General features: G+C 40.2%; 1 protein-coding gene across 4 annotated transcripts in view; it reads right to left on the bottom strand.

The window, feature by feature from the left end:
- The window catches only part of dip2bb (disco-interacting protein 2 homolog Bb), a 154,952-nt gene that overhangs the window by 56,323 nt on the left and 71,379 nt on the right, over window positions 1-27,250 (bottom strand). For 2 of the 4 annotated variants that reach the window (XM_061923552.1, XM_061923550.1), the window contains exons 3-13: window positions 25,550-25,702; window positions 18,669-18,794; window positions 18,279-18,596; window positions 13,155-13,301; window positions 12,996-13,013; window positions 12,486-12,605; window positions 6,066-6,263; window positions 5,852-5,943; window positions 2,265-2,375; window positions 2,065-2,188; window positions 1,615-1,724 (exon numbers count right to left, since the gene is read on the bottom strand). In XM_061923552.1, coding sequence (XP_061779536.1) covers window positions 1,615-1,724; window positions 2,065-2,188; window positions 2,265-2,375; window positions 5,852-5,943; window positions 6,066-6,263; window positions 12,486-12,605; window positions 12,996-13,013; window positions 13,155-13,301; window positions 18,279-18,596; window positions 18,669-18,794; window positions 25,550-25,702 — 1,517 coding nt within the window. The remainder of the gene's footprint in view (window positions 1-1,614; window positions 1,725-2,064; window positions 2,189-2,264; window positions 2,376-5,851; window positions 5,944-6,065; window positions 6,264-12,485; window positions 12,606-12,995; window positions 13,014-13,154; window positions 13,302-18,278; window positions 18,597-18,668; window positions 18,795-25,549; window positions 25,703-27,250) is intronic. The other 2 variants (XM_061923553.1, XM_061923551.1) reach the window with 1 other exon arrangement.

A 27,250-nucleotide genomic window follows, 5' to 3' on the forward strand; every position in this document is an offset into this window, starting at 1 on the left:
ACCTGTTTGAACTGGTTATCTGTATAAAAGACACCTGTCCACAGCCTCAAACAGTCAGACTCCAAACTCCACTATGGCCAAGACCAAAGAGCTGTCGAAGGACACCAGGAAAAGAATTGTAGACCTGCACCAGACTGTGAAGAGAGAATCTACAATAGGCAAGCAGCTTGGTGTGAAAAAATCAACTGTGGGAGCAATTATCAGAAAATGGAAGACATACAAGACCACTGATAATCTCCCTCGATCTGGGGCTCCACGCAAGATCTCATCCCGTGGGGTCAAAATGATCATGAGAACGGTGAGCAAAAATCCCAGAACCACACGGGGGGACCTGGTGAATGACCTGCAGAGAGCTGGGACCAAAGTAACAAAGGTTACCATCAGTAACACACTACGCCGACAGGGAATCAAATCCTGCAGTGCCAGACGTGTCCCCCTGCTTAAGCCAGCGCATGTCCAGGCCCGTCTGAAGTTTGCCAGAGAGCACATGGATGATACAGCAAAGATTGGGAGAATGTCATGTGGTCAGATGAAACCAAAATAGAACTTTTTGGTATAAACTCAACTCGTCGTGTTTGGAGGAAGAAGAATACTGAGTTGCATCCCAAGAACACCATACCTACTGTGAAGCATGGGGGTGGAAACATCATGCTTTGGGACTGTTTTTCTGCTAAGGGGACAGGCCGACTGATCCGTGTTAAGGAAAGAATGAATGGGGCCATGTATCGTGAGATTTTGAGCCAAAACCTCCTTCCATCAGTGAGAGCTTTGAAGATGAAACGTGGCTGGGTCTTCCAGCATGACAATGATCCCAAACACACCGCCCGGGCAACGAAGGAGTGGCTCCGTAAGAAGCATTTGAAAGTCCTGGAGTGGCCTAGCCAGTCTCCAGACCTCAACCCCATAGAAAATCTGTGGAGGGAGTTGAAAGTCTGTGTTGCTCGGCGACAGCCCCAAAACATCACTGCTCTCGAGAAGATCTGCATGGAGGAATGGGCCAAAATGCCAGCTACTGTGTGTGCAAACCTGGTAAAGACCTATAGTAATCGTTTGACCTCTGTTATTGCCAACAAAGGTTATATTACAAAGTATTGAGTTGAATTTTTGTTATTGACCAAATACTTATTTTCCACCATAATTTACAAATAAATTCTTTAAAAATCCTACAATGTGAATTCCTGGATTTGTTTTTCACATTCTGTCTCTCACAGTTGAAGTGTACCTAAGATGAAAATTACAGACCTCTGTCATCAATTTAAGTGGGAGAAATTGCACAATTGGTGGCTGACTAAATACTTTTTTGCCCCACTGTATATATGTAATGTAGTAACGGGCACATTTATAATAACATTTAATATTTACGTGTTTTGATCATTTTAAGCATAAGCGGTGCATTAATTTAAAAAATGTTTGCTTTTTTTATTTCTTCATCCCTGATTATTACTCACTGCAGCCAACAAACATAATAAAACATCACTTCCTGTACAATGTTTGCTGTCATTAGGATGCTGACTGCTATGATTTTTTTTTTAGAACATGCCAAAAATGGCCCCGAGATGTACTTTGGACACCCCTGATTCAGTTCATGCCAGAGAAAAAATTCCGCATAGTCACCTCGATGTATGCTGGGTCAGTATTGGCCGTTGGGATGTGCGGCTGCCAGTCTTTAGAAGGCTTAGTCAGATATTTGGAGTCTGTAATCACCCACTTCATCCGAGGCCAGCCTGGAAGACCAAGGCACCAGTGAGGGTTAATGGCTGTGAAATTCATTCTAGATCATTTGATCAGACCACCTGGATTCATACTGCTGTATTTCTCTAAATATTTCATATTTTGATGTTTTTTCTCAAAGCAATTCATATATTTACCAAGGATACTGATTAGGAGGTGCACTACTTGGCTGCAGTAGAGGCGCCACTGATTTAGTCTTAGATAGTGGTCAAAACAACATTGAAAAAGTAGTTCAGGATATAATGTACATTAAAAGCTATATATACCAATTAATCATGAATTTATCACATAATCAAACAACCATTTCTAATATAGATACCAATTGGAGCTGACCTTTGAACTGCATTATTTCTCCAGCTGGGGTCTTAGGTAGACCCTTCAGACAAATCTCGCTGGTCAGTGCCAGGCCGACACCACAGCTACCGAGGAGAAACCCCACCTGGCTGATGCCCGCATCCTACATGTCCAGCAACACACACACGCGCAGATTTAATTATGCAGGATGAATAATATCAGGAACTCATACACCTCACCTTGCGAGACAGGGGCACCTCTATGGGTACAGGTATGACCTCAGCCAGGAGGCAGCCATAGAAGGCCACCCAGAACATCCCAGGGTCACTGTTAGGGAACACCAGTGCCACCTACCAACAAAATAAACAAACATTGAGCTATTTTGTTAAACAAATACTATTTTTCTTTAGAAAATACAGTGACTAATATTTCCATGCTAGGACAACGCTCAGTAGTGGGGACACCTCCCCCAATGTTAAAAAACGGATTATGAGGAGCATCAAGATTGTTTGCAAAGGGAAAGGACGACACATTATATGTTAGTCAGCCAGTGACTCTTTATTCACATTAATAGACCAGCAAAGGGAAAATTCATCTGGAAGCAAATTTAACATATACTGTAAATTAGGGCTGGGCGATATGGCCTTTTATTAATATCTCGATATTTTTAGGCCATGTCAGGATACACGATATATATCTCCATATTTTGCCTTAGCCTTGAATGAACACTTGATGCATATAATCACAGCAGTATGATGATTCTATGTGTCTACATTAAAACATTCTTGTTCATACTGCATTAATATGTGCTAATTTTAAACTTTCATGCAGAGAGGGAAATCACAACTAAGTCAATTTACCAAAACTGTATTTATTAAACAGTTATTAAGCAGTGGCACAAACATTCATGTCATTTCAAAACAGAAAGTGCAAGATTGTCAAAGACATTTTAAAAGAAGCTAGTACACTTTTGTGCATGATGTCACTAAGATGACATATCAAAACAACACTAAATTAAAGTGCACTTTTTGTACAGAACGCCACTACAATATTCTAAAACAAATAAAGTGCACTTTTGTGCATGATGTCACACAAGATATTTAAAAAACTGTCAAATAAAAATGAGCTGTATAATAGGAAATCAAATAGTGTATGTCCTTCGCCAGAGGTGTGGACTCGAGTCACATGACTTGGACTCGAGTCAGACTCGAGTCATGAATTTGATGACTTTAGACTCGACTTGACAAAATGTAAAAAGACTTGCAACTCGACTTAGACTTTAACATCAATGACTTGTGACTTCACTTGGACTTGAGCCTTTTGAATTGACATGACTTGACATGACTTGCTACTTTCCCCAAAACCCAAAGATGAAAAAGTTATTCGGGAGCGCCCCGTATTTTTCATTGTGTACTTGTCTATCAGCGTTGCGTGTGTCAGCTGGTGTGCTCTCAGTACAACAGCCAATCAAATTAGATCTACTTTGTTTTCATCACACAGCATTCATCCAATCAAATTGCAGGACAACCAAGGAAGAAGACATGTCCAAACCACACGCCAGTGAACAAAAAATGATACCTAAAATAATTTTGTTTGGGTATAAAAATTACGAGGTGGTCAACACAAAACGGTTTGCAGTATGCAACACATGCGGTTCGAAAATTACTGATGGAGAGGCAACAACTTCCAACTTCGTCCGGCATTTGAAGTTGCACAAAGAACGGTAAGTTTTGAATGAAAGATAACGTTTATTGGCTAAGTAACGTGACTTTTATTTGCTGTGTAGTTAAATCAGTGAGGCTGTAAACTCACTGCTAACGTTATAACGTTATTGCAAACACGGGAATCTGTTGCAGTTCACTACCTTATTCATACTTTTTGTTCAGTGATTTTTTTTAAGCAGGGTTACGTTAGTCAATATATCACACGTAACGTTAGACGGCGGTCAGCAGCACCGCGTATTTTAGCCACCTAAAAAAAGACAAAAATAGTAAAATAAAGGTCAGTTAAAATGTATACTATATTATGAATATGTGTACCGTTTTAGCTAGCTTTCTGACATACTGTTGGTTGTTTACCTCAGTGGTCCCCAACCACCGGTTTTGTTATGTTCACGTATATGTCATGTTTTTTCAATGTTAACACTTTTGTACAAATAAGTACATTTGCACTTTATTTTTCAATGTGTTTGTTCTGTAAAGGAATGAGTTAATGTTTAAAATGACTGGTTAATAGTGCTATTATAAAGTGCAATGTCAGCACAATTTTCTTTCCTGCAATTTAAAATGCACTTGTTTTAATAAATAAATACAGCGTTTGAAAAGCATACACAATCTGTGTTAATATATTAGTCTGTGGTTAAAAGGACTTGAAAGGACTCGAAACTCAAAATGCAGGACTTAGGACTTGACTTGAGACTTTCCAGTCTTGACTTTGGACTTGACTCGGGGCTTGCCTGTCTTGACTCGGGACTTGACTCGGACTTGAGGGCAAAGACTTGAGACTTACTTGTGACTTGCAAAACAATGACTTGGTCCCACCTCTGTCCTTCGCTATGTGGTAGGTTACTGCAGGCGTTATCTCCTTCTGTTGTTGACTATTTTTCTCATACGGTGTTGATGTGGAAATGGAAGACGCCAGGCTCAATCGGGTCAGAGCTGGTTGCTTCGGCATTTTGTTGGGTGTGGCACTGGCCGGAGATGTTGATATGTGGAGTTTCAAGCACTCATTCTCTAGCGAGTGACTTTTCAAATGATGCTACAAATTAGTAGTGCTGCTACATTTTGTAGCAACGCTTTTGCCGCATACTTGACATATTACGGTTGTCTGTTCAACATCTTCCCGCTTGAAGCCAAACCACCGCCAGACGATGGAACATGTGCTATTTTTCTTGGGAATTAATTCTTCTTCCTCCATTTGTTACCAGATTTGCACCTTCTCTCTCTCGTATTACCACTCGCACCGCTCCGCTTGCACCACCTGCCACTGCTAACTTTACCTATGCCGCTACCGCTCTGCTCGGCGAGGAAGTATGATGTTGCACGCGCGACAGTATGTGACGTATGTAACAAGGTGCGCTTGTTTTATCACTCTGTGAGAAAGAGAGACAAGAAAGAGTGAGAAAAGCCTGTACTGTAGTGCCCACAGCTAAAAGAAACTGCGTGAGAATGTATACTCAAATACTCACGATATAGTCATTTTCTACATCGCACAGAGACAAACCCGCGATATATCGAGTATATTCAATATATCGCCCAGCCCTACTGTAAATCAACTTTCCCCAAATCTTCAGAGCCGTTCTTAATAAGGTACACACTATCAGGGTACCGGTAATATAAAATATTCTCATTCATCCAGGTATTCTAAGGGCATTTGATTAATCAAAACTGGACTGTTCAGGATGTCTTAGACAAAGTTTCACTTCTCATCTGAGCAAGTTTCATCCATTCATGCTCAAGGACTAGATAGGACAGCTTTAGTATGCAGGTCTTACTCAAACCGTATTTTATCAACAATCGTTAGGCTTCCCAAAAGGGTAAAACATTTGTCAGGGCAAACCACTACCTTAGAGGATATATAATTGCACCCTGCACCATCCTCTCAGACTAGAGATGTCCTATCTGGTCTTTAAGCATGAACTGAAAGATTAAACAGTCCAGTTGTGATTCAATAGCCTTAGAAAGATACATAATGGTACCATTTTCGGACAAAGATGTACTATTTGCGGTCAAGGTCCCAGTGACAAGACCCTATACCTTTAAAGATAAAAGTACAACACCATACTTCTTTTTTCTAAGGAGTGTGTAGGATGCTCATGTGTTCTCACCCTGTCTCCGGGTTTGAGAATCTGCTCATTCTTGGTGCCCAGCTTATTGAGAAGAGTGAACGCCAGCTTCACACTGCGACTCCACAGCTTCCCTAACAGACGGCAGGGCAGAAAGTCACAACGTTACAAACATTATAAAAAAAAAATAGTAGTATATTATCTTTGGAACACACCTAATGTCCCGACTACTAAAAAGCAAAGTCACATGTCTCACCATACGTCAGCGTGTACAGCGGTTTGCCTGTGATGTCGAGAGCTGTGAGGGCCGGGCTTTTTCCCTGTGTGGCCCCCCACCGGGCCAACGCAGCCTGCAAGGCTGGGGGCCAGTTACTGACCACCCCCAGAGGCTCGCCTTTCACCGGGATGATCTGACGGCCTTCCGGCTTGGGTGTGTTAGGGTCCGGCTGGGGCACTGAATTATATAGCAACAGAAAAAAATTGACTACGAGACTACGTTCAAGTTGACATTCCTCGGACTGGCTGACTGATGTCGATATCAGCGGTTGTCAACATCACTAAAATAAAACATACCCAAATAAAATATTGCATTTTTTAATGTCTATGTTTAATGTCAGGTTATACTCATTTCAGAAACGTTTAGAAATAATATTGGATCCTGGTGAGTCACTATAGGAAGTTTCTTTTAATAAAATCCATAAATCTCAAGTTGTGTACAGGGTAAATCTGCATTCTTCTCCTTTTGGCAAACATGCCCGAATTTTGAATCCCCTCCCCCACCACGCAATACTGCATAGAGACACGCCCCCTCAATCGGTTATCAGCAAACAATACAGCAAAATTGGGTTTTGAACATAATTGGCTAAACATTGGAAAATCTAAGGGCAGACTGCGTTTTGTTAACGAAACAGCTGTGAAGTGACGAGACCAAAGAAGCAGTGACCGTGATGTTCACACGGAAACAAAAATGATTTACATTGCTGCCCTACTCTAGTTTGGATACACAATTCTTACATTCAAAGAAATACCTTCTGGTCTACCTTTTTAACAGGTTTATAGCACGTATTCTTTTGCTGTTTCTCAACTGCACATTCAAGCTTGCTTAGCGTTTAGCATGGCTTCACATCACCTACCTGCGTTTTTGCTGTGTTACCGTGCTAGTTTCACATTTACTTCAATTATTTATTTATTCATGTACTTAGAGAATCGATATTTGGACGTTTGTCAGTCGATTCCAAATAGTCCACGTCCCAATCGCGAAGCATCAAAGAATCAATCATTGTTCCTACTCCATGTTGGGACGTGGGAAATTTGAACGATCTCGTGGAAATCTTGTCAAGTTCTCGTACTTGACCATTAATGAAAAACCTCAGACCTTAATATCCATATTCGTACATCTCACTTTTTGTTGAATTCAGTTTTCAACAAACATTTTCACAAAAATGATGCCATGATTTCCCTACCTTGTCTGGGTTGTCGTGTCCCAAACATTTCATGTAACAAACTCCAACAAAGAATCCCACGCGTCTCTGTGCTTTTTATTACGACTGTAAAACAAGCCACCTTGGGGCCAAAGAAAGTTGTGATGTAGTATTCTCTTCTTCTAGTTAAACTCCTATTCAGCTAAACAAGCTGAAATGACCACGATCACCCTCTAGTATACAAGAGGCACACTTTGTATGGCCAACAGTCGAGAAATAGAATTTGTGAAAATAGAAGAAACCAAATTATTTGAGAAATTAGACTAATTTAGTGCGTGGAAACGTACTGAGTGTGTCAGTATGATTTTTCTATATTTATTAGCAAGAATAATGATGTCACACGTACATTAAATACATTAGACACATTGTCAATTTTAAAGTGTAGAAAGGTGTTATATTTCTGGAAATATTATATTGGTGACGTTGCTAACAAAAATACAGGTAAAAGCCAGTAAATTAGAATATTTTGAAAAACTTGATTTATTTCAGTAATTGCATTCAAAAGGTGTAACTTGTACATTATATTTATTCATTGCACACAGACTGATGCATTCAAATGTTTATTTCATTCAATTTTGATGATTTGAAGTGGCAACAAATGAAAATCCCAAATTCCGTGTGTCACAAAATTAGAATATTACTTAAGGCTAATACAAAAAAGGGATTTTTAGAAATGTTGGCCAACTGAAAAGTATGAAAATGAAAAATATGAGCATGTACAATACTCAATACTTGGTTGGAGCTCCTTTTGCCTCAATTACTGCGTTAATGCGGCGTGGCATGGAGTCGATGAGTTTCTGGCACTGCTCAGGTGTTATGAGAGCCCAGGTTGCTCTGATAGTGGCCTTCAACTCTTCTGCGTTTTTGGGTCTGGCATTCTGCATCTTCCTTTTCACAATACCCCACAGATTTTCTATGGGGCTAAGGTCAGGGGAGTTGGCGGGCCAATTTAGAACAGAAATACCATGGTCCGTAAACCAGGCACGGGTAGATTTTGCGCTGTGTGCAGGCGCCAAGTCCTGTTGGAACTTGAAATCTCCATCTCCATAGAGCAGGTCAGCAGCAGGAAGCATGAAGTGCTCTAAAACTTGCTGGTAGACGGCTGCGTTGACCCTGGATCTCAGGAAACAGAGTGGACCGACACCAGCAGATGACATGGCACCCCAAACCATCACTGATGGTGGAAACTTTACACTAGACTTCAGGCAACGTGGATCCTGTGCCTCTCCTGTCTTCCTCCAGACTCTGGGACCTTGATTTCCAAAGGAAATGCAAAATTTGCATGGTTGGGTGATGGTTTGGGGTGCCATGTCATCTGCTGGTGTCGGTCCACTCTGTTTCCTGAGATCCAGGGTCAACGCAGCCATCTACCAGCAAGTTTTAGAGCACTTCATGCTTCCTGCTGCTGACCTGCTCTATGGAGATGGAGATTTCAAGTTCCAACAGGACTTGGCGCCTGCACACAGCGCAAAATCTACCCGTGCCTGGTTTACGGACCATGGTATTTCTGTTCTAAATTGGCCCGCCAACTCCCCTGACCTTAGCCCCATAGAAAATCTGTGGGGTATTGTGAAAAGGAAGATGCAGAATGCCAGACCCAAAAACGCAGAAGAGTTGAAGGCCACTATCAGAGCAACCTGGGCTCTCATAACACCTGAGCAGTGCCAGAAACTCATCGACTCCATGCCACGCCGCATTAACGCAGTAATTGAGGCAAAAGGAGCTCCAACCAAGTATTGAGTATTGTACATGCTCATATTTTTCATTTTCATACTTTTCAGTTGGCCAACATTTCTAAAAATCCCTTTTTTGTATTAGCCTTAAGTAATATTCTAATTTTGTGACACACGGAATTTGGGATTTTCATTTGTTGCCACTTCAAATCATCAAAATTGAATGAAATAAACATTTGAATGCATCAGTCTGTGTGCAATGAATAAATATAATGTACAAGTTACACCTTTTGAATGCAATTACTGAAATAAATCAAGTTTTTCAAAATATTCTAATTTACTGGCTTTTACCTGTAAATAGCCACGCCCTCAGCTAGCGGGCCAGAGAGCGCACTAAATGAGAAAACAAACACTGCACTGCCTCATCTGGTTTCTATGATGTATTCATTTAGTGCACTCAGGACATAGCACACTGCACAATGATTGGTAAGTTTGCATATTAAGCAGACAGGAGTGTCTACAGCGGCAGTCTCATAATAGCTTCCTGCAATATATATAAATCAGGAAATACGCACATTTTTGAGATCTTGAGAACATGTTAAAAAATAGATGTAGTTATACAGAAAATGTATTTATTTATTTGTTTATTCGCACAGTATAAACGGTACAAAAGGTAACATTGTTAAGACAATAAATGAGTAATGAGAAATCGGTAATAAGAAATAAGTGCAGGTGAGAAAAGAAACCCAAAAAGAGCTTATGCAAGGTTCTCACCTAAAGCAGTAAATTAACAAACAAATTGAAACATAGTATATAAAAAATAAGACAACAACAAGAAGTCTACCTTGTGTGGATTGAGTCTAGGTGTGTGTGTGTGTGTGTGAGGATGTATAGGGCTACATTATAAGGTAGGAACATATGGAGAATTCATCTGGCTGGCCCTTAATCTATGTTTAAAGTTACTGAGTGAAGATGAGGAGTTTGCAATACATAGGTGAGTATTCCAGAGTAAAGGACCTGTGTGTTTAATGGAAAACTGGCTAAGACTGATACGGCCAAAGATAGGACGGAGATTATCAGTTTGTCTGGAATTATGATCATGAACTTGTGAACTGGTCTTAAAATAATCTTTGAAAGGTGTAGGAAGCGTATTAGGGAGGTAAGTACATTTATAGACACAAGAAGAGGACTGAACTGTGTTGATATCATAAATAGATAGTACATTTAGTTTCCTAAACACAGGAGCAGATGGAGCCAAATAGTTAGAGGTAGCTATTCTTACACATTTATTTTGCATAATGAATCATTTGTGTAAATTTAATGGATATGTACTAGCTCAGACAATATTGCAATAGATAAGATATGGATCAATTAAACTGTAATTAAGAGTTAAGAGGCATGCCTGATGAACCAAACCCCTGATTCTTCTAAGGATACCAAGAGATCTTGACACTTTGTTGGTTACTGAACCTGTGTTCTGTCCATGACAATTTTTCATCGACTAGGATACCTAGAAATGTGTTAGATGAAACTAGACTAATTTCGATTCCTCCAATAGAAATCTTAGCACTCTGTCTACTGTATGTTTTATTTTTGCTTGCAAACTAGAGATGCGCGGTTTGCGGACACAACCGCGGAGTCCGCGGATTATCCGCGGATCGGGCGGATGAAATTTAAAAAAATAAGATTTTATCCGCTCGCGGGTCGGGTCGGGCGGATTAATTAGATTTTTTTTTGTTTGTTTTTTTGCGGGTGGCAGTTAAACCAATTGGGAAATATATATACATAGTTAAATGTTGTTACCCACATACGAAAAACGAGCAGGCACCTGCTGCATATGCCACAACAGAAGAAAAAAAAAAAAAGAGATGGACACTTTTACGGAGCGGAGGGACGCCTCGCCGGGGTCCGGGACCGAGGCTCCTTCCCCCGAGAGGGCCCCACCGGGAGCCGTAGCTGAGGCGATCCGCGAGAAGGGCCCGACGCACGTCCAGGGTCACTACCGCGCCCACCGCACCGACACCCCGCCTCGTCCGCTTTCGCCGCGGCCGGCGTCACGCGCAGCAGGTAAGCAGCTTACCTGCCCGCCACCCCCGTGGCCGGGGGCTCGTAACATGGGTCACTCCGCGCGCTCCGCCCGCGCAGCTTACCTGCTTGCTCGCAAAATGATTATTAGCATTCAGACAGGTTAAAATGTTGCTAAAACCATCACTTTTCTATCAGTCACAGTGACTTTTCAAAACAAAAATATTACAGCAAAAATCATATGGGTTGATTGACATGTTTATTCTGTAAGCTAACTTCAATAGTTTGAAATTATTTTGACAGTTAATGCCAGTTATCCTGTCAACCTTTCACAAGACTTCAATTTGTTAATTGAAAGTATAAATAGTATAAACACTTTTAACAGTATGTCGTGCTGTGAAATACAGCCGACAGGATGGCGCATGCATGATGCAGGAGAACAAAGGACTTCTTTCATTTAAGGTTTGTGATAAACCATCAAACTCATTCGTTAAAAGGACTCTATAGTAATATAAAGCAAATTTTTCTGGACATTATCATGCAAGAAAAGTTTATTTTTGGGATCGCGATCACCGCGTAATGATTTTTAAAGGTTGCATTACATTATTAACTGTCCCATGTGATCAGCCAGTGCGATTGGAAGTCCATGCTCAATTATTGCCTCCGTAAATAAAACTTCGGCATTTATCACATCCAAAGAATCTGTTTGGGCGACGAAAAACGTTGAAAGTTTTCCACTTGTATCGCTAGCAACGGCATTAGACTTGTGTTTTTTTGTCCCAACGTGGTCTTTTACATCGCTAATTCCTCCGTGTCCGATCGAAAAATCTTGTCTGCACAAGGTGCAATTCGCGTAGTTTTCACCCTTTTTTTAAATTTTTTTATTAATATTAGATATATAACAACGGGCGGATGGCGGGCGGATGCAGCTCTGATCAAACGTTACATCGGGTGGATGGCAGATGGTTGACGACTTTCTGCCGCGGTTGCGGATGAAATAAATTGCCTATCTGCGCATCTCTATTGCAAACACAATAAAGTTGGATTTTTTTACGGCGGTATAGCTCGGTTGGTAGAGCGGCCGTGCCAGCAACTTGAGGGTTGCAGGTTCGATCCCCGCTTTCACCATCCTAGTCACTGCCGTTGTGTCCTTAGGCAAGACACTTTACCCACCTGCTCCCAGTGCCACCCACACTGGTTTAAAAATGTAAATTAGATATTGGGTTTCACAATGTAAAGCGCTTTGAGTCACTTGAGAAAAGCGCTATATAAATATAATTCACTTCACTTCACTTACATTTAGTGATAGCCTATTAACAAGAAATACATTTATAACACAGTTTAACGAACAAATCTAGAGGGACAAGCAGTATAAAACGGATGGATGGATATTAATATTAATTTGATTAATTATGGATGGTTAATATCAGTCTTCGCTCCAAAAAAATTAATAAGACCAATTGGCACTAACAATGTGTTGATGTGTGCTTGTCTCACCTTCGACTATCTCTTCAGAGTCGTCCGTGAAAAACTCACTGAGGGGTGGCCTCTTTGGCCTCTTCAGGGTGTTTAGCAGTTGCTGGATCTTGGTGGACACCCTGCTGTTCACTGGAACTCCTACAAGGACAAGGGATGCGGGTGGTGGTGGTGGAGGGTGTAGTGGGAGTATCAGGACAAACAATCACACACACACACTCTGTCGTGCACACCGTACCAAAAGTTGTTTGAGCAACATTTCATTTCACAGTTTGCTGCTCCTCAACCCCAAAAAACATGTTGCCAAACATTTGCCTTGATTGCAGAAGAGGTTGGGAATTGAAAAGCAGCACACGCGAGTGGGATCATCACGAGGAAAACAAGGTGAGAACTGGGGTAAAGAGTGTTTTTGGATTGGGACTGCATGTCCGTAGCTTGCTATTCAGCAGTTCCAAACAAGAGGGACAATAAGGGCAAACACAGCAAAGACATATAAGGCTGCGGACAATATGCATGAAGGAGTGCCCTTACTCTGGAGATTAATTCTTCCTAAACATGCGGCAGGGCAGAGAAAGAGCGAAGAGCAAAAGAAAGCAGTGCAGTCTGATTAATTGGAATTGAAATGAGAGATTTAGAGGCTCCCAGAAAGATGATAGAAGCAAACAAAAAACGGCGAGGCTGCTTTTTTACCGTCTGCGGTCTCCATCATGCTGGAACGACTCTGCCCTCGACTCATCCCACGAACGGTGGCGTTGGAGGGCAAGTCCACCCGCGGGCCTCTGGCTGGGAGAGCAACGGCGGTCACATCTGGAGGCGGGGCACTGTTCTCAGAGGGGGCTGCAGGTAGGAGGTGAAGGGCATGGGACAGCTAATTTAATGTACACAAGCATAGAGAGAGGATATGTATGGATCATCTGAAACATATCAAATATATGTTATTTTATCGATTTAAGTCTATTTGATTGAACAAATCATTAAGTTATGTTCGACATTTCTTTGAATTGGAGAAGGGGTAGGATTAAATAAGATCTGCTTCTTCCTACTCCTTTTTAGACGTGTATCATATTCACTTGGCTTATCGGTAACTGCCGGCTGCCTCTTGAGTCCCATGAGCCAAAAAGACCCAAATGACTCCTTTTTCATCTTGACTGTGTCCGCCAGAAGGTTCTGGGCTTACCAACCACTTTGCGGCCACAGCTTTGATCAGCCGCCTCGACAATAGAGGCACGGTACATGGCCCATTCAGACCAAATGTCCCTCGCCTCCATTGGAACATGCTCAAACTCTTTAGATCTCTCTCTATCAGATCATCCAAATGCCTTTGGGCCTGTCAGGTCTGACCGGCATCCTCCCGCCATCTTTCTCCACCATCGGAGCCAACTCACCGCAAAGCAGTGATTGGTTGACCCCGAGTGTCCAAGACATGGGACAGCATGGCCAAAGACACAGCCACAAAGTCAAACTTCAAACTGCGGCCCAGGGTGTTCTGGTGCCAGGTGCACATATGGACACCCTTATGTTTGAACATTGTGTTCATTATGGAAAATCTGTGACAAGCACAAAAGTCCAGTAACAAAACACCACTCGAGTTCAAATACGGGCGGCCGTTCCACCCAATCAAGTGAAGGAGCACTCGTCAGTAATCCTTCTAGGGAATCAAAAAAGGGCTTGTACTCTCAACTACTGTTTGGGTGCATAAGCACAAACAGTTAGGACACAACACCCCATCCGGAAGCGCAGAATTTGTGTCTTTGTTATAAATGTTCTATATAGTACATATGTCTTTTTCTTGTTACAAGCATTTTTCAATATCTTTATCATCCAAGGTTGACATTTAGAATGTGCTCTTAAATCCAGGTCTTCTTGTTCAGTGGTCCCTTTATAAATACAGTGGTGTAGATATTGAATGTTGATGTGTGTTTTCCCTTCACTCCATTACCGCTGTTGTCTTTAATATTTGTACAGATACTTGATGTCTTTGACAAGTACTATAGCTCCTTGTCCTCCATTCAGATTGATGTGGATTCTGCAGTTGCTTTCCTGGAGATGTCAGCATTGCATTTTGTGAGGTGCTCATTCATGTACACATTTGTAGCCTTCAGCTTCTTTCTCTGTTTCAGGAGTGCAATTTTGAATTTCATGTTGGTGATCGCCCGGAAAAGGGTGGAGTGCCATCTCCGGGTTGGGGAGGAGATCTTGCCCCAAGTGGAGGAGTTCAAGTACCTCGGAGTCTTGTTCACGAGTGAGGGAAGAGTGGATCGTGAGATCGACAGGCGGATCGGTGCGGCGTCTTCAGTAATGCGGACGCTGTATCGATCCGTTGTGGTGAAGAAGGAGCTGAGCCGGAAGGCAAAGCTCTCAATTTACCGGTCGATCTACGTTCCCATCCTCACCTATGGTCATGAGCTTTGGGTTATGACCGAAAGGACAAGATCACGGGTACAAGCGGCCGAAATGAGTTTCCTCCGCCGGGTGGCGGGGCTCTCCCTTAGAGATAGGGTGAGAAGCTCTGTCATCCGGGGAGATAGGGTGAGAAGCTCTGTCATCCGGGGGGAGCTCAAAGTAAAGCCGCTGCTCCTCCACATCGAGAGGAGCCAGATGAGGTGGTTCGGGCATCTGGTCAGGATGCCACCCGAGCGCCTCCCTAAGGAGGTGTTTAGGGCATGTCCGACCGGTAGGAGACCACGAGGAAGACCCAGGACACGTTGGGAAGACTATGTCTCCCGGCTGGCCTGGGAACGCCTCGGGATCCCCCGGGAGGAGCTGGACGAAGTGGCTGGGGAGAGGGAAGTCTGGGCTTCCCTGCTTAGGCTGCTGCCACCGCGACCCGACCTCGGATAAGCGGAAGAAGATGGATGGATGGATGGATGTTGGTGATCTTCACAATGATGCCTGGCGTGGTATTGTTGTCTCTTCTATTCAGTGGAATGCACACGTCGATGGTGTCAATATCAATATCGACTTCCTTCTATTGCAGAAAGTTAATCATTTGTGGCTCAGTTGAGGCAACATCCGTTTCATCTGGTTCTCCTCGGTTGTCAACTGCTTTGGCATAGGATTTGGGAGTACCGGTAATTTGCTGCCCAGTCACGATCACATCATTCACTCATGTATTCTGGTCCATCTCATCCATGCAATTCTTCAGAGCGGTGTTGTCTTATTGCACGACCTTCAGTTCTTGGCACATTGCTGCGTTTTCTTCTTGGAGGACCTTCAAATCGTGTCGTATTGCTGTATGTTCCTCTTTAAGATTGTTCACTTCATCTCTTGAGATTCTTTATATTGTCACAAAGCTCCCTTATTTTGGGATTGTATCCTTTCTATATTTAATTCAACACTTGCGATATGTTATTTCATAGTTGATTGGAGGTTGACTATTTTTTGCAGCATGATTTTGTTGTTTTCTATAATCATTTTGTACATCATTATTCTGTTGTTTTCCATCATCATTCTGATATCATTCCTAGAATCATTCAGTTTGTAGAGACTCGTTCAGTATGTCCAAATGTCCTGGACTAGGAGTTCGTGTTAAAGTTAAAGTTAAAGTACCAATGATTGTCACACACACACTAGGTGTGGCGAGATTATTCTCTGCATTTGACCCATCACCCTTGATCACCCCCTGGGAGGTGAGGGGAGCAGTGGGCAGCAGCGGTGGCCGCGCCCGGGAATCATTTTGGTGATTTAACCCCCAATTCCAACCCTTGATGCTGAGTGCCAAGCAGGGAGGTAATGGGTCCCATTTTTATAGTCTTTGGTATGACTCGGCCGGGGTTTGAACTCACAACCTACCGATCTCAGGGCGGACACTCTAACCACTAGGCCACTGAGTAGGTTACTAGGCCACTGAGTAGGTTAGGCATTGTTGCAAAGCAGCCATCTGATGGTGGTTGATGCTTTAGCCTCTAGGTTCACTTATAATTTGTTTATTTCAGCAAATTTCATACTTTTTTACCGGTCAGAGCTGATAGACGTGTCAGTCTTTCGCTGCGATTGCTCTGTGTGATCAAAAACGCTTTAAATCTGTGCTCCTAGGATTATTGGGACATGCAAACTCCCCAACCACAATAAGGTGGCAGTTTAGAAAGAGCTTTGCAGCATTGCTTTCATGAATAGAACCTCCAAAATGTTTCTATTACGACACATTTGGGTTGCGAGATAGAGGATATACGATATAGATAATAGAAATTTAGTGGACGATAGAGCTTTATATACAATCGTTAAATTGTGATAATGCATGTTTATGACAAATCCTAGATGTGTCCCGCAAACTGAACGCGACAAGCAAACAAACACGTCCTCAAAGCAATGTAGCATTCACTTCTTAGTCAGCGATCCTCGCCTTAATGGCGTCAAATAAACTAAGTTTCTTACAGGTATCATCCCAGGAGGACGAGGAATAGCTAAACATGCTTCATGCCATAGACCCTAACCGCAAGCTCCAGGTGGGCGAATTGATACAAATATTGACAGTAACAAATAGGGCTGTGAATCTTTGGGTGTCCCACGATTCGATTCAATATCGATTCTTGGGGTCACGATTCGATTCAAAATCTTTTTTTTTTTTTTTCAATTCAACGCGATTCTCGATTCAAAAACGATATTTTCCCGATTCAAAACAATTCTCTATTCATTCAATACATAGGATTTCAGCAGGATCTACCCCAGTCTGCTGACATGCAAGCAGAGTAGTAGATTTTTGTAAAAAGCTTTTATAACTGTAAATGACAATGTTTTATCAACTGATTGCAATAATGTAAATGTGTTTTAACTATTAAATGAACCAAAAATATGACTTATTTTATCTTTGTGAAAATATTGGACACAGTGTGTTGTCAAGCTTATGAGATGCGGTGCAAGTGTAAGCCACTGTGACACTATTGTTATTTTTTTTTTTATAAATGTCTAATTATAATGTCAATGAGGGATTTTTAATCACTGCTATGTAGACATTGTAACTAATATTGATACTGTTGTTGATAATATTCATTTTTGTTTCATTACTTTTGGTTTGTTCTGTGTCGTGTTTGTGTCTCCTCTAAATTGCTCTGTTTATTGCAGTTCTGAGTGTTGCTGGGTCGGGTTTGGTTTTGGAATTGGATTGCATTGTTATGGTATTGCTGTGTATTGTTTTGTTGGATTGATTAATTAAAAAATAAAAAATAAAAATGTAAAAAAAAAATAAAAAAAAAATGTAAAAAAATAAATTAAAAATCGATTTTTTTGAATGAGAATCGATTCTGAATAACGTGAGAATCGCGATTCGAATTCGGATCGATTTTTTCCCACACCCCTAGTGACAAAACCAGAAATAGCATCAGCATATGGTTGATACTACAGTGATTAAATTGATATTTTTTACTATCACAAAATCTTTTATCGTTTTTGTTATTGTTTACAAATTTAAGAAATGAATCCCTGGACACAGGAAAACTTTAAAAACAAAATGATTTAAATCAGAGCCAATACTAGTAAACAATTTAAATATTTATTGTACAAATGTAGTCATTCAATGATCTTTTTTTTACTTCATTGTGATTTATATCATTATCGCAGGAGGCTGCAATATATATTGCAATATAGATTTTAGGCCATATCGCCCATCACTACTTCAAGTATATATACCTTGTATCCATACAAAATAACACATTTTATCATACTTCAACAATTGTTCCTGTTTTTCATTGTACTAATTCTACAACTAATCAATAATGTTATTTTGAAAGTGTGTGTGTTGAATAATAACAACAACAACACTATGAAATAGTGCATAATAAGCACATTTTGTGATATCATTTTGAGACATTATCTCACCGATGCGGCTGTGCGCCATCATGTCGGTGACGGCGGCGGCGTGTGGCTCCTGATGGGGTTGATAGTGCGGCTGGTACTGAGGCTTGTACAGAGGTTGGTACTGAGGCTTGTACTGAGGCTGAGGCTGGTTCTGAGACTGCGGTTTAGGCTCTCCGTGGGACATGGTGGAGGAGGCCGATGAGGACGTAGACGAACCCTGGGTGGTGCGGTTAATCCAATAGTCGAGGCTCTGCGCGTTGGGATTGTGCAAAGGGACGGGGATGACCAATGACGACTGCCTACGCACAGACGTTTCGTCTTCAGAGGCCGACGAGGAGTCTGAGGGGAAATAGTATGCATTTAGATTGTATTTATAATGATTCTGAAGGCATCTGTACCCTCCTACCCTACCTGGTGGCGTACGCGTTTCGATGGGCGACGGCACATATGTTGATCGGCGTTTTGTAGGCATGGGCAGCGCCATCTTTTCCTCTTTATGTTTAGCCAGAGCAGCTTGGACAGCTTCAGAGTGGATATCTGAGAAGACCAAAACAATTTTAAACACACAGATTAAAAACCATTTCATATTTTTTTTATTTTTAAGAAGAACATATAGATACAGATTTTACAACCCAGAATAGATGTTTGTCACAGACAAAAAAGGACAGCATAATGTATATCTTATGACTATAACATTCAATAATTACACAGTTGCATTTACAAAATATACTAAACAAAAAATAAGAATAAAATGTATTATAAGCCTTGGAGTAAGGTTTAATTTAAACACCTCATGTGACAGTAAGGTCAAAAAATAGTTTTAAAATTAAATTAATTATAGTATATAACAAAAAAATATTTTAATTTCCCCTTTTCACTAATAACCCACACCAACTTTAGTTCAAATAAAAATACATCAAATGTTTATTAATTTTTAAGGTTTTTGACCCTTAAAAATGCCCATTTAATGAAAAAATGTTGGTAGGCTGGGAATAAATAAATATCAGATTAGAAATTATATTAGCCACAAAAAAAAAAGCTTCTGAAGCAGTGTTACATTTTTTACAGCGTCAGGTTTTCTGACACACTGCACAACCATTCTCTTTGCACACATATACACGCACGCACACTATTTATCCCCCAGATGAAACCCTGAATAGAAAATGCATTATTAGATTGTGTGATGAAAAAGTGTGGTTATGTAGCTCAATGGGGCCTTTTTGTCTTCATTGGTACAAGTCGGGTTTAGATCATTGCTCAACAACTGATTGACCAACGAAGACATTTTAAAATACAGTTTAAAAGTTTAATATCAAAAAAATATTCCATACGGACTAACAGAATGAAGATGGTGGCCCAAAAGGAGAGAAAAAATTACAAAAAGTCTCATGTTGTCTAAGGCAGTGGTTTTCAAACTTTTTTCAAAAAGTATCACCTCAGAAAACACTTGGCTATCTAAGCACCACCATAATAACCAACATTAAAATTCAGTAGCGTAGTACGCCTAAGTATTCATTAAAAACAAGGCAAAAGTTTTATTTAACAAGTATATTAAATATTTTTGGCCCATTATACAAAGTTTGCACAAGTACACTGTGTTTGAATATAGGAAAATAAAACACTACTTTAATCAAGTATGGTAATTATTTGACATACCACTAGATGGAGCACAATTTGAGAATCAGTAGTCCTAAGGCAGGGATCACCAACGCGGTGCCCGTGGGCACCAAGTAGCCCGTAAGGACCAGATGAGTAGCCCGCTGGTCTGTTCTAAAAATAGCTCAAATTGCAGCACTTGCCTCTATTTTTTAAATTTTATTTATTTACTAGCAAGCTGGTCTCGCTTTGCTCGACATTTTTATTTCTAAGAGAGACAAAACTCAAATAGAATTTGAAAATCCAAGAAAATATTTTAAAGACTTGGTCTTCATTAACTGACAAAGAAACAGATAACAGATTTGGTGTCCAGTTCAAAGTGTGACATGATTTATTTAAAAATTTGAGAGTTGACTTTTGTATTTTACATGAGTTATTATTTGTACAAACATGGTGCAAAGTAATTCATGATTTGTTAAAAAATGTTAGTGGCTAGATAGTTGAAATGAGATATTGTGATTTCACAAGACCATTTCATTCCAGATCATTTGAAATTGTTCAATTTGAAAAATGTGCACTTAGAGAAAATGTAAAAATAAAGTGTTGCATATTGATATTTATCTGTTTCTATATACATTTATTGTAGAGATAACATTCAGATGATCAGTGTTTCCACAAAGATAAATATCATTAATTATTAATAATAACAGAGTTAAAGGTAAATTGAGCAAATTGGCTATTTCTGGCAATTTATTTAAGTGTGTATCAAACTGGTAGCCCTTCGCATTAATCAGTACCCAAGAAGTAGCTCTTGGTTTCAAAAAGGTTGGTGACCCCTGTCCTAAGGGGTTTTTAATAGCTTTCTGTAGCAATCAAAATAGAGTTCATTTTTAAAGTGAATTAAAATGATGTCAGTATCTAGCTGCCATGCCCCCCTCTCTCTCAGCAACCAAATAGCATTTATTGCTTTGATTGGTTGATAGTTTGTTTTCCAAACATAGGAAGGCAGTGTCATGTTTCATTACCTGCAGATACTTTGAGTTTGCAAGTGGATGCCTCTCCTTACGCCCTGCACCAAAAGTGCATTCAAACGTGTCTACAAAAAGACAGAATTATGGCGAATATTGTTTGTCATACAGTAAAACTGTTTTGACTTGACCGATTTATACCATTTAAAGACCAGTTTGGAACTTAAAGTCTGCACTTGGAACCCAAGTTCTATTGTCTTGACCAGTACCGGAACAAATTGTGGATTTCTTCAACTCCTTAAATTTGTATTTTAATTTATTGGAAAATAGATACATTGGCTTTAACATTAAACAACACAGGGTATATAAGAGAGGCATTGCACATCTCACAACATTAAAACATTAATGACCTGCAAAATTATATAAATACAGTGCCCTCTATATACAAAGCAGTGGAAAATCTTGCATAGGAAATGAGTGAGATGTCACCTTTGAGCAATGTAAGAAAGATAAACATTGTTTTATTCCCTTTGAATCAAATAGAACTATGTATACATTCTGTGATCAAATAAATAAGGAAGAAACTGGAATTGTGTTTTCACGGCAAACTCGAAATCATAACAAGAGCATGCAAGCTGCTAACTGTTCATGAACCCACACAGCTGCACATAATTGCAGGGGCTTTCACTCGCTGACACCCACGGGCCCTTTAAAAAGCACACGGGCAGCCAGGCGATCACAGTGCGCATCGTTAACGTGCGATAACAAATGGCATCTACTGACTTCATTCAGGCATCAAAACATTTAGAAAAAAAAAATCACATGGGAATGTTGCTCAAATTGAGCGCCGCAATTACATAACTGGTGATCTGCTGCGTGTATATATTTATGATGTATCATATTAATGATGTGCCATCCTTCACACGCACACTGGAGGAAACTGAATCCTTACACAGTGCATTTCTTTTAATGGGAGGAGAGAAATATAGAGATATTGACTATTGCGGTTATTTATTTCTCTTTTGTTCAGGAACATTTTCATTCATGAGAAGATTCTTCAAAGTAAAAATCGAAAGTAAGGCTGGGTATTGTCGAAGACATCCCGATACGATACGTATCATGATACTTGAGTCACGATACGATACAGTGTTGTGAAATGTCAATATAATGCAATATTCTACGTAGTTCAGATATAAATATAAAATGCAGCTTAAAATAAAAGTTATATATATTCAGTACATATATATATATATATATATATATATATATATATATATATATATATATATATATATATATATATATATATATATATATATATATATATATATGTATGTGTGGGGAAAAAAAATCACAAGACTATTTCATCTCTACAGGCCACATCAAATTGAGCTACAGCTGCATGAACAATATACGACAAATCATCTCAAACCACAACAAAACAATTGCAAATGAGCCGTCGACCCCCAGTCAGAACGACTCCAAAACCAACAAAGCATGTAACTGTCGAAAGAAACCTGATTGCCCCCTCAACGGGGGATGCTTACAAACATCAGTTGTCTACCAATCTAAGGTAATACGCAAGGACATTAACACATCCGACACATATGTAGGATTAACCGAGGGTGAATTCAAAACCAGATGGAACAACCACAAGGCTTCTTTCAGGAACAAAAACCTGCGAAATACCACAGAACTCAGCAAACACATTTGGGACCTCAAAGACAATAATGTTGAATATTCAATAACATGGCAAATTCTTGCATCCAGCACACCTTACAATAGTGGTAATAAAAGATGCAACCTATGCTTGAAAGAGAAACTGTTTATTATTTACCGTCCAGACCTGTCATCCCTCAACAAGCGCAGCGAAATTGTAACAACATGCCGCCATAGACGGAAACACCTTAGAAGGTGTTTCCGTCTATGGCGGCATGTTGTTACAATTTCTTACCTAGGGGTAACACATGAGCCAATCACCACGCCCCTAGGCCAGCCTGTACCCACCCACTCTGTGCCCTATATAAACCATGGTATGCGAATGCTCCCATTAAAATCTCCTGATGATTGAGGGTACCCCCCCTCATGAAACAGGCCTGTAGAGATGAAATAGTCTTGTGATTTTTTTTCCCACACATACATATATATATATATATATATATATATATATATATATATATATATATATATGTTTATATACACACACTAGATGCCAATAATAATTTATTGGACAAAATGAGTAAAAAAAAACAAACTATGGAATACAAATGATCTATATCTATTTATTGCCACTGTTCAGAAAGTGGTCCAAGTTGCTTGCCATTTAAATGTCAAAATGCCTTTAAAACAACTGAGAGTAAAAAACATTAAAACATTACAAATCAGTATCATATCTCTAGAAAAAGTATTGCGATATATTGCCATATTGCTATTTTCCCCACCACCTCACAAAACCAATAAGCAAATAATTAAAAGATGAAAAAAATAAGAAAGCACTCAAGATACGTGATTATTTAATAAATTTGATATATTTAGACCAGCTGTGTTTGAATTATTCATATTATTTTATTCATGTACTTCTCGTTTCATTTTTGTAACCGTTTTGAGTAGTCACTAATTAATTTGATCCTTTTTTTAATGTCTTGTGTAGTGTATGTTGCAGCTTTATTTGATATGAACTGCTCATTCTCTAATTTGAAACAACTACACAAGTACACTTCATTCACTAACAGTTTTACAAAAAAGATTAGTCATAATAATAAATCATGTAGGTTATCAAGAACATACAAAACCTGTGATTATTGACTCCAAATTACTCAAATTCAATGATTTAGTGCAATTACAAACAGCTAAAATTATGCACAATGCAAACTATAACATGTTACCCAATAATGTACAACTATTCTTCTCATAAAAAGGAAAATATAACCTTGGAGGAAAATGTAATTGAAAACATTTGTATACACGCTAGAGATGCGCGGTTTGCGGACACAACCGCGGAGTCCGCGGATTATCCGCGGATCGGGCGGATGAAATTAAAAACAATAAGATTTTATCCGCTCGCGGGTCGGGTCGGGCGGATTAATTAGATATTTTTTTTTTTTTTTTTTTTTTTTTGCGGGTGGCAGTTAAACCAATTCGGAAATATATATACATAGTTAAATGTTGTTACCCACATACGAAAAACGAGCAGGCACCTGCTGCATATGCCACAACAGAAGAAAAAAAAAGAAAAGAGATGGACACTTTTACGGAGCGGAGAAGGGACGCCTCGCCGGGGTCCGGGACCGAGGCCCCTTCCCCCGAGAGGGCCCCACCGGGAGCCGTAGCTGAGGCGATCCGCGAGAAGGGCCCGACGCACGTCCAGGGTCACTACCGCGCCCACCGCACCGACACCCCGCCTCGTCCGCTTTCGCAGTGCGCTCACGAAAGGGGTGGGGCTCACCCTGGTTGATATAGAGAGCAGGACGGTGGCCATGGAATTTCATTTAAGGTTTGTGATAAACCATCAAACTCATTCGTTAAAAGGACTCTATAGTAATATAAAGCAAATTTTTCTGGACATTATCATGCAAGAAAAGTTTATTTTTGGGATCGCGATCACCGCGTAATGATTTTTAAAGGTTGCATTACATTATTAGCTGTCCCATGTGATCAGCCAGTGCGATTGGAAGTCCATGCTCAATTATTGCCTCCGTAAATAAAACTTCGGCATTTATCACATCCAAAGAATCTGTTTGGGCGACGAAAAACGTTGAAAGTTTTCCACTTGTATCGCTAGCAACGGCATTAGACTTGTGTTTTTTTGTCCCAACGTGGTCTTTTACATCGCTAATTCCTCCGTGTCCGATCGAAAAATCTTGTCTGCACAAGGTGCAATTCGCGTAGTTTTCACCCTTTTTTTTTTTTTTTAATTAATATTAGATATATAACAACGGGCGGATGGCGGGCGGGTGCAGTTCTGATCAAACGTTACATCGGGTGGATGGCGGATGGTTGACGACTTTCTGACGCGGTTGCGGATGAAATAAATTGCCTATCCGCGCATCTCTAATACACGCACAACATTTAAAACTTTTACATCTTGAACTTTGTTGAAAATTAGATATTATTCATCTCATTATGTGAATCATGACTTGCTTAACTATTAAGAGAACTGTTGTATTTCATTGGTGTAAATTGTGTTACAATTACTAGATCAGAACGGGAAGTGAACACGTGCTATGAATTGGAAAAGGGGTAGGATTAAATAAGCTTTGCTTTTTCTACTCCCTTTTGAACATGTTGTAAAAAGAAATTAAAATATAGTGTATCTGTATACATGTTCAAAATAAATTAAACCATAACCATTGTTTTCTCTTAGTGGGGACAATGAAGGGTTGATAGAAGGAAGTAAAAAGTTCAATGTGGGGTTTCAAATGTCTTTTTTCAAAATAAGCGCAGGAATAGGAGTGCTAAGAGGTGTGTATCACTCTGCAGGGAGTTGAATTTTAAAGCCTCTTCCACCTCCACTCCACTGCTCAGCTGCTTTATTTCCCTCCAGATAAACATTCCTGTATTCTCCACAAAACCGGCTCTTACATGGCCAGGAAGTGATGTCACTTTGCAAACAGGGGTGTTCTCACTGAGGGGGCTCCTCCAGCCGCAAGGTTGTCTCTGAGGCGCGCACACACACACACACACACACACACACACACAAGCGTTTTCTTACAATGTAACAGTTCTGACCTGATCGGTAGCGGTCATCCCTGGTTCCGCCATTGCGATGCGTTCTACGGGAGCGCCTTTCGCGGTAACGGGATGAGCTGGAAGGAGGGGGGCCGTGGCCGGAGGAGGAACTGGGAGCTGGCGGCCGCACGTCGTTCCTCGGGGGCGGTTCCACTGTGAGGAGAAATCATCATAAAAATATGGTTTTAATGCTAACAGAAAGAGAAATGCTAAACGTTGTTGCTGCCAAAAATGTCCTGTGGTTGAGGCTGAGTACTTCTTGTCCCAGGCAGCAATCCTTGCAATAAAGCAAAGTCTACTGTACGTGAGGAAAACACCCTACTGGCTTGATCATTTTGAGTGCTTTATATATCTCTTACAAATAAACAAAAACATTACTTTAATGTCACTGTTTGCCCAGCAACCAGTCACTCACCGAAAGTCACTGATTAAAATGTAATAACGGAAATTACCGGTATCGTTTTTTTTATTATTGGTATCGGGTTTTTTTTTTTTTTTTTTTTTTTTTTTTTAATTAAATCAACATAAAAAACACAAGATACACTTACAATTAGTGCACCAACCCAAAAAACCTCCCTCCCCCATTTACACTCATTCACACAAAAGGGTTGTTTCTTTCTGTTATTAATATTCTGGTTCCTACATTATATATCAATATATATCAATACAGTCTGCAAGGGATACAGTCCGTAAGCACACATGATTGTGCGTGCTGCTGGTCCACTAATAGTACTAACCTTTAACAGTTAATTTTACAAATTTTCATTAATTACTAGTTTCTATGTAACTGTTTTTATATTGTTTTACTTTCTTTTTTATTCAAGAACATGTTTTTAATTTATTTATCTTATTTTATTTTATTAATTAAAAAAAAAAAAAGTACCTTATCTTCACCATACCTGGTTGTCCAAATTAGGCATAAGGATGTGTTAATTCCACGACTGTATATATCGGTTGATATCGGTATCGGTTGATATCGGTATCGGTAATTAAAGAGTTGGACAATATCGGAATATCGGATATCGGCAAAAAGCCATTATCGGACATCCCTACCTATGACCCTAATGATGAACAGTGTTGGGACTAACTGTAACGCCGTTAGTTTCGGCGGTAACTAGTAATCTAACGCGTTATTTTTTTATATTCAATAACTCAGTTACCGTTACTACATGATGCGTTACTGCGTTATTTTACGTTACTTTTTATGTAGTATCGGCTAGAAACTGAGGATCTGAGTGTGTTTTATTCCAGCGAAGCAGAGACGTGCTTCTGATTCTTCCTCTGCGCTCTCTGTGTGTGTGTGTGACTGTGTGTCTGAGTGTGGGAAGGGGAGGGGAGGGGAGGGGAGGGGAGGGGGTGCGCAATACAACCGTTGGCCAACAAAAAAGTAACCACAGAACACTATACGCCTATACGGTATAGTGTTCTGTGGTTACTTTTTGGTTGGCCAAGCGGACGTGACGACAGGCTGTCCCCACTCAGATCCGCACAGACCGGGAGGGGGCGTGCCTTAAGTCCGGCTGGAAATCGGCAGAAATTTGGAGAATGGTTGTCCCAGGGAGAGGCAGTGAAATTCGGGAGGGTTGGCAAGTATGAGATATTCTCACTTCTTTTCTTTTGTCGAGCACAAAGAAAAGAACATTTTAGTTAAATGTAAGTTGTGTCTTGGATCAAAGATCCCGTCTACTGCCCAAAACAACA

This window comes from Nerophis lumbriciformis, linkage group LG28, assembly GCF_033978685.3.
Source record: "Nerophis lumbriciformis linkage group LG28, RoL_Nlum_v2.1, whole genome shotgun sequence".
Lineage (NCBI taxonomy): Eukaryota > Metazoa > Chordata > Actinopteri > Syngnathiformes > Syngnathidae > Nerophis > Nerophis lumbriciformis.